The sequence below is a fragment of the Mustela nivalis genome (assembly GCF_964662115.1).
Source record: "Mustela nivalis genome assembly, chromosome: 8".
In the NCBI taxonomy this organism is placed as follows: Eukaryota; Metazoa; Chordata; class Mammalia; order Carnivora; family Mustelidae; genus Mustela; species Mustela nivalis.
In genome coordinates, this window is record NC_139027.1 from 68,647,502 (window position 1) to 68,656,324 (window position 8,823).

At 43.8% G+C, this 8,823-nt stretch overlaps 1 protein-coding gene across 1 annotated transcript; it reads right to left on the reverse strand.

Moving 5' to 3' along the window:
• Positions 1-2,986: 2,986 nt before the first annotated feature.
• On the reverse strand, positions 2,987-8,489 carry LOC309870633 (uncharacterized protein; the record flags this gene model as incomplete). The annotated part of the gene is made up of 2 exons (XM_082743005.1): positions 2,987-3,407; positions 8,283-8,489. 2 exons carry the CDS (start codon positions 8,487-8,489, stop codon positions 3,231-3,233), a joined length of 384 nt encoding a protein of 127 aa, XP_082599131.1. The 3' UTR covers positions 2,987-3,230.
• Between the last annotated feature and the right edge of the window lie 334 nt (positions 8,490-8,823).

An 8,823-nucleotide genomic window follows, 5' to 3' on the forward strand; every position in this document is an offset into this window, starting at 1 on the left:
ATAAGGTAATTCTGTTTTTTTTTTTTTTTTTTTTAGGAAATTGATACTGTTTTCATAGTGGCTGACCAGTTTGAATTCTTACCAACAGTACATAGCAGTTCCCTTTTCTTCACATCATCACCAACTCTTGATGCTTGAGTTTTCTATTTTAGCCATTCTGACAGGTGTGAAGTGATATCTTATTGTGGTCTGATTTGCATTTCCCTTGATAATGAGCATCTTTTCATGTGTCTGTTGGCCATCTGTATTTCTTCTTTGGAGAAATACAAGTGTCTGTGTCTTCTGCCTATTTTTGAACTTTTTTTTCTTGGTGTTTAGTTGTATAAGTGCTTTATATATTTGGGAGGCACCTGGGTGGCTCAGTGGGTTGAGCATCTGATTCTTGGTTTTGACTCAGGTCATGATGACAGGGTAGTGAGATCAAACCCCACATCAGGCTGCATGCTCAGCACAGAGTCTCTTGAGATTCTGTCTTTCCCTCTTCCTCGTCTCTCCCCCCATATATGATCTCTCTCTCTTTCTCTAAAATAAATAAATCCTTCAAAAATACTTTATATATTTTGAATACTAACCCTTTATGGAATTTCAAATATCATTTGAAAATGTTTTGTCCTGTTCAGTAGGTTGTCTTTTACTTCTATTGATTATTTTCTTTGCTGTGTAGAAATCTTTTGTTTTGATGTAGTCTCAATAGATTAATTTTGCTTTTGTTTCTACTGCCTCAAGAGACATATCTAGAAAAATTTTGCTATGGCTGATGTCAAAGAAATTACTGCCTGTGGACTCTTCTAGGATTGTTACAGTTTTAGGTGTCACATTTAGGTCTTTAATCCATTTTGTGTTGATTTTTGTGTATAGTAGAAGAAAGTGGTTCAGTTTCATTCTTTTGCATGAAGTGGTCTAGTTTTTCCAACACCATTAATTGAAAAGCACAAGTCCCCCAAAAGATAGATCACAAGCGCAAGTCCCCCAAAAGATAGATGACTAAACCTTTTACCTAGAATCAAAAACAAATGATTTTTCAGTCACAGGTAAGGTATTTATCAGAGAATCTTCTAGAAGCTCTCTTCAATAAAAGATATTAGGTTAAACTATCTCCTAAAAAAACAGGTAAACTACTGAGTTGCAAGACTTCCGAATTTATCCGTATTAAATAAGAATGAAGGAGAGAAGTAACAGTCAATAAATGCAGGTGAAATGTGAAATTAGTCTTTTTATTTGTTAGTCTAGTATCTGATTCTCCAAAGGCGCCCTACATACTATTACTTCCACCATCATACAGGTTCTTTAGTCTCAATGGCATTTTTAAGTTTCTGTATTGTTTAGGACAGGTTAATTCATCTAATGCCAACAAACCATTCTGAAATTTCAGTGAACTGGTACCAATAAGACTTCTTCATTCTTATGAAGCCTGCTGCACATCTAAATGATTTTGTAGGATAACTATTCTCTACACTTACACAGTCAAATATCCAAACTTCTGGGGTGCCATCACCCTACTGCTGAACAATTACACATCTATGGCTTATGTATTTGATATGGCAGAGAATCCTGTATGGAATTTCCATTCCCTCAACCCAGAGGTAGAGGATATTCATTCTGCTCATTGCTTATTGTATAATACTAGAGATGAGGCTATAAAATACTCTACATTACTAGAACTTTCTTTCCCAAACAGGTCAGTTATTTATTCCCAGGTTTCTCATTCAGATATGAGTTATTTTTTTTCCTTGCCATTGGGAATTTCTCTAATCATTAGCTTATATTTAATGCATGTAATTCCATTTAACTGATGTATAAACTTTGTATTATAAATCAAAACTTCCATTTTGATTATTACTGCAAATAAGATGAATATTCAATACTGAAACACATATCCTCATATCACACTAAGGTATATTAAAACACAAATAGAGTAAGTTATCAAATAAATTAGTTATCACATCCACTTTTATATATTCAAGCCCAGATCAAACCATGTAATAATGTAAAGTGAATCACTGGACAATAATAGGATTAATTTCCAGATTCTGGTCACTAGTTCCTTCTTTTTCCGACAGATCCCCAACTCAAATACTTATAAAGGTCCTGGAAAAGTCCTGGTGGTTATCAATACTGAGATATGTAACTTACTTTTTCACAGCATTATAAAGTTAAATACAGATTTTTAAGATTACAGTAAGAGCCCTCATTTCCTGTCGCTCTTGCCAGCAAGAACAACCAGGAGACCTCAGCGAAGCAAGCTTTATTTCTGCGTAGCTGTTGGGATCTCCCCCTCCCCCGCCCGTGCATTTCTATATATACCAAGGTTGCACAACCAATCACTCGCAGCCACATAGATACAAAATCCTAAGTTCCGCCTACTGGCTCGCATCCAGCCGCCATCTTAATGGCGTGTTTACTTTCGGGCACCGAAAAAGTCATGCGGCGCCCGGGGGGGCCGTGCGGGCCCAGCCGGAGCAGCTCCGCACCGTCGCTATCCGGCCCCAGGGACGGCTTGAGGCAGCAGCGGCCGAGGCAATGAGTGGGCACGGCGGAGCCCAGAAGCATCACCGCGCATGCGCTACAAGCCGCTCGGGCACTGACATCTCCCCCTTTTCTTTTATATTAGGCATGCAAGGCAGGAGATCGTGCCTGTCTTAGGTTGTCAGCTGCCATGAACATGCTTACCCGTCATCGGATAATTCCCCCTGGTTGGAGAACTCCTGGCTTAGGTTGCTATGTGCATGCAGACAATCTTACCCGTCATTGACTACTGATCTAGAGCTGCCAGCCAGATTTGGGGAAATGTACCAGCTTCCAGTGCCATGCAAGCTTGTACTAGCGCCAACTGTTGCCTACATTGTTGTTTACGTAATGATGCAAAACGGCGGAACATAAGGATTTACAATCCTGTAATGGAGCTATGTCAATTTTATCTGCTTAACTCTTTCGACAGATTAGCAGCAATAGAAAGGTCATTATAGGCCACGGAGGTTATGCAAAGTCCAGAAAGTGATTGGATGCATCCGGTTGTCAATAGTTTCTGGAGAATGTCCACTTGTTACAGATGTGGTGAGAGCTACAGCCGCTGCAGTTGCTGCAGCTGCGGAGGCTGCTACAGCCGCAATAATGGCTGCAGTGATCCCAAAGTCTCTTTTATGTCTTGAGAGCAATACAGGCGAATTGTTAGGATTTACAGAAACGGGCATGGGAATGAAAGTAGGTATACAGGAGGGAGTATGGCGGACTCATTCGTCAGTGGCATGGGGAATGGCCAGGCTTTCACTATTGCCCATTGGTGCATCTGTTGAAGGGATGCTGGTGTTGCCAGGATCGCTATCAGGTCGAGCATCAGGATGGGGCGGGCCATGTTGATCGATTCTTCTAATCAGTCGCTCCGGGACCCAGATAGGCACTTGGGCATCCTGTGGAAAAAGACAAACAGAACCTCGGTGCCATCTTAGGACCGGGTCAGGGCCTCTCCATTGGCCCGTGAGTATATCCTTCCACTTTGCCTGGGCTAGAGTGCGTTTGGTAACCGCCGCATGCCTGTCCGCTACAGATGTATCATTATGGTCCAAGGACAAAAAATTTAAAATGTAAAGGGTGAGAGATGTAAGATCACGGGGTGATTTGTAGTCATCCCCTATTCCCCCTTTTCTTATTTTTTGTAAGCATCGTTTGAAGGTGCCATTGGCGCGTTCAATTATTCCTTGACCTTGTGGATTGTAAGGTATACCTGTAGTATGGACTATACCAAATTGACTTAGGAATTGATGGATAGATTTTGATGTATATGCAGGTCCATTATCTGTCTTTATTTGTTTTGGGATACCCCAATCTGCGAAGCATCGTGGGCAGTGTGTGATGACTTGTTTTGAATTCTCCCCCATGAGGGGAGTAGCCATTATGATACCCGAATAAGTGTCCACTGATATATGTACGTACTTTTGTTGCCCGAATTCAGGTACATGTGTGACATCCATTTGCCATAGGTGATTAGCTTGAAGGCCTTTGGGATTTACCCCTAAGGAAGGCTGAGGGAGTAATGTGGCACAATTCCCACAGGTCCTTACTATATCTCTTGCCTGTTCTTTGGTGATATGGAATCTATATATTAAGGTATTAGAATTCACATGCCATTTGCTATGGAACAGCTTCGCCTGTTCTAAGGTAGGGCAAATAAGTTGGAAACGACTATTGTGGTCTGCTAGAGCATTGCCCTCGGATAATGGTCCTGGTAGGCTCATATGGGCTCTGATGTGATCTATAAAAAATGGTGCAGTGCGCAGTTGCACAACCTCTTGTAGTTGCCTTAAGATCCATGGAATAGGTGAATCACTTAAGGAGAGGATGGCTGTTTCAATATTTTTTGTTGCATTTACCACGTATTGACTATCAGAAATAATATTTAGGGGAGTGTCTGAAAATCTTTGGAGCACTAGGAGCACTACTAGTAGCTCTACTTGTTGAGCCGACCTGGCAGGAACTATGACTGGGTTCACGATTCCATTTATGATATAAGCTGCTATGCCCTCTTTACTTCCATCTGTAAAGACAGTAGAGGCTTCTTTTAGTGGTGTCGATCTAATTTTTGGTAGTATGAATTCAATACGCTTTGTGAATTCTATAAGTGGGTGTGAAGGATAATGATTATCAAATTCTATTGAGTAAGAGGTGGTCAGTATCGCCCAATCCTCCAGAGTAGCACATAGTAGGCGAATCTGTTCCTTAGTATACGGCACGATGCAATTGTCAGGTATGATTCCAAGAGTAGAAATACAAACAGTGATCAATTTGTTAGCTAGCATGGCTACTGCAACTGGATATGTTGTGATTATCTGAGGAAGAGTGTTTGGGAGGTACAGCCATTGTAAGGGCCCACCTTGCCATAGCACTCCAGTAGGTGAAGAAGGGGATGGAATCACTATGGCTTGGACTATCTGGTTAGGATCACATCTATCTGCTGAAGTCAAGGCAAGCCTGTCCTCCACAATTTTCAAAGCCTGTTTCACCTCCAGAGTAAGGCTCCTAGGAGAGTCTAGACGGGCATCACCCTTCAGAATATCAAACAATGGTTGTAATTCTCCTGTAGTTATTTTCAGGTAGGGTCGGATCCAATTTATGTCCCCCAATAACTTTTGGAAATCATTGAGTGTTTGTAATTTGTCAGTTCTAATGGAGGCTTTTGAAGGTTTTACCATGGTATTGTATAGTTTCATGCCTAAATAATCTTTGATGTTGGAAGCCTGTATCTTTTCGGGGGCTATAATTAACCCCCATGAATTTAGCTCCTTTTGTAACATTACTAAGGCTTCCAAAACTATAGTAGAGTCAGATCCACACAACAATATGTCATCCATGTAATGGTAACACATTAAATCAGGGTAAGTCTCTCTAATAGGCTGTATGGCTTTAGAAACATATAATTGACACATAGTGGGGCTATTAGCCATGCCCTGAGGGAGGACAGTCCCACTCATATCTTTGGTTAGGCTCTGCATGATTAATAAAAGGTAGGGTAAAGGAAAATTTAATTGTATCCTCAGGATGCAGAGGGATAGAGAAAAAGCAATCTTTTATGTCAACCACTATTGATGGCCAGTTTCTTGGTAAGGTGGTTATCATGGGTAATCCCAGCTGTATTGGTCCCATGTTCTGCATTTGCCTATTAATTTCTCTAAGATCATGTAAAAGTCTCCATTTACCAGATTTCTTTTTAATAACAAAGATAGGTGTATTCCAAGGTGAGGTAGAAGGTTTCATATGGCCCGCCTCTAACTGTTCCTGTACCAGGGCTTTAGCAGCTGATAGTTTTCCGTTAGTAAGGGGCCACTGAGGCACCCAGCAGGGCGTATCTGTCTTCCACGTTATTTTCATTGCCTCAGTGGCCCTTACCGAAAACCCAGGCCTTGCCCCTTATATTCTGAGGTGAAAGGGATGGTGTCTATTTTACCTTGCTCCTGTTTCCCTAACCCTTTTCCTGGTATGTATCCCATTTTTTGCATCATAGCTATTGATCGGGGGCTGTATATAGTTTCAGTTGTCAGGCGGACGCTCATCTGTTCCAAAACGTCTTGTCCCCAGAGGGAAATAGGAATACTGCAGACATAGGGCTGAAAAGTTCCCCTATGGCCTTCGTCATCCTCCCACTCAAGGGTAGCTGTGCTTTGATCAGGACTTTGAGCGATTCCTAAACCCCTGAGTGTTTGTTTTGCTTGTGTTAGGGGCCATCTTGGAGGCCACTCTTGTTGGCTGATGATGCTCTTATCGGCGCCCATATCCAGTAACCCTAAAAATTTCCTTCCTTGCACCTTGAGGGTAATTATAGGCCTATCAGTCATATCCAGGGTCAGGCATGTTAGGTCAACTCCCGTAGACCCCAAGCCTCTCGTACCTTTTTCTTTTCCTTTACTGGGAAAGGCTTCATGATGGCTAGGGAGTATGAGAAGTTGAGCTATCTGATCTCCTGGGCTAATTGCAGTAACTCCCCTTGGTGAAGATACCAGTATCTTGATCTCTCCCTCATAATCTGAACCTATTACCCCAGGGTGAACTATCAGACCTTTGAGATAAGTGGAGCTTCGGCCAAGTAATAAACCTACAGTACCATGGGGGGGGGGGGGGCTCTTAGATGGGAGGCCAATGCTTGAATGCCCATCTCCGGAGTTAGGACCATTCGGGCGGCTGCTCTGATATCGAGCCTTGTTGATCCAGAGGTTGCGCGCCTTTCTCCCAGGGAGGATACCATGTCCTGGGCATTTGCGTTACTGCCCCATAAATTTGTATTGGGCCCTGGGGCACGGGGCCCTGCTTCCTGTTTTTTGAGTAATTGGATTGAATCCAGTTATTCGGCGGCAGGGGATTTCCTTGAATATCTTTCTGGGACCTACATTCATTAGCCCAATGATTCCCTTTAGGCAATGAGGGCACAACCCAGGTGCGGGCTTGACTGGTCTAGGAGGTCCTTTACTCTTTTGACAATCCCTCTTAAGATGACCATCCCTTCCACAAAGGAAACAAGCCTTGGAAGAACTCCTGGTTCCTCCATTGAAACTTCTTATCCTTTGGGCTACTGCTGCTGCCACAACTTGGCCCTGAACAACTGTATCAGTGATGTCTCGACACACTTTGATATATGTAATCAGGTCCTTAGACTTCCAAGGGTGGATAGCCTCTTTAAACCATTTATTTGCTTGTTCATAGGCTAATTGTTTAACAAGGGGCATTGCTTATTCCACATCCCCAAATATGCACCTTGCTACTTGGAGCAGATGATCTACAAAGTCAGCATAGGGTTCATTAGGCCCCTGCAACACCTTGGAAAGTTGTCCCTGCAAATCGCCAGAACCCTGTATGGTCTTCCAAGCCCTAGTGGCTGCAGCTGCTATCTGTACATACACCCCTGGGGGGTACCCAATCTGATTGTGTTGTCCCACAAATTGACCTCCTCCCATGAGCATGTCAATATTCCAGTGAGGATTCCCTGACGTGGCGTTACGCCAGGCAGTTTCTGAGCTACACTCTTGCCAAGCAGTTTTCCATATCAAGTATTGTCCACCAGACAGTGTTGCTTTTGCCATGTTAGTCCAATCGTCTGGGGTAAGGTTCATGCTACCGACTGCTTCCAAAAGTGAAAGTGTATAAGCAGCCTGTGGCCCATAAGTAGTGACTGCTTCCTTAAACTGTTTAATAAGTTTGAAGTCTAGTGGTTGATGAAACCTCTGTTGATTTTGATCTTCTAACACTGGGTATGCAAGAGGGGAGGGTTTAGTAAAGTCCGTAATGTCCCCCCATCCTGCATTTCTACATTGTGGACAACCGCATGCCCCTCGGGAGCATGAAGTGTTATATGGTGGTGGCCATTCTGCAGGTGGCGCTATAGGCCTACATTCAGGGGTAGGAATTCTTGACCTTCTGACAGAGGGCGCTAGGGAGTCATATTTTTTCCTGATTCTTTGTATGTCTTTCCCTTTAAAGGTTCGTTAGGGACTTCCTCTTTTAATTTTAAGTGTGTCATGGCTTCCCCAAGGTCATCTTCAGAGGAGCTCTCCTCTGAATTTTCTCCCCCTCTGCTAGATCCTGCCTTAGAGGCTTCTCTGACCTGCTCCTCAATAACATTTTTAACCATTTTATGGTTAGAGTCTAGCGGAGTGCCGTTAGCCTTAAGCACCTCCGTCAGTAATCCTCCCATCTTAGTAAACTTTGATCCCATTATTTCTTGTCCTATGCCTAGGAACCCTTTTACTTCTCATCCTATACTTAGGAACTTTCTTATCTGAAATTTTGTGCACACTTACCGGATCGTTGCGTTCACTGAGTACTCCTCGGTGTAGGTTTCGGGTTTCCCGGGTTTCGGCACCACTTGTCGCTCTCGCCAGCAAGAACGACCAGGAGACCTCAGCGAAGCAAGCTTTATTTCTGCGTAGCTGTTGGGATCTCCCCCTCCCCCGCCCGTGCATTTCTATATATACCAAGGTTGCACAACCAATCACTCGCAGCCACATAGATACAAAATCCTAAGTTCCGCCTACTGGCTCGCATCCAGCCGCCATCTTAATGGCGTGTTTACTTTCGGGCACCGAAAAAGTCGTGTGGCACCTGGGCCCCCCCCCGCGGGCCCAGCCGGAGCAGCTCCACACCGTTGCCATCCGGCCGCGGGGACGGCTTGAGGCAGCAGCGGCCGAGGCAACGATCAGGCACGGCGGAGCCCAGAAGCATCACCGCGCATGCACTACAAGCCGCTCGGGCACTGACATCTCCCCCTTTTCTTTTATATTAGGCATGCAAGGCAGGAGATCGTGCCTGTCTTAGGTTGTCAGCTGCCATGAACATGCTTAC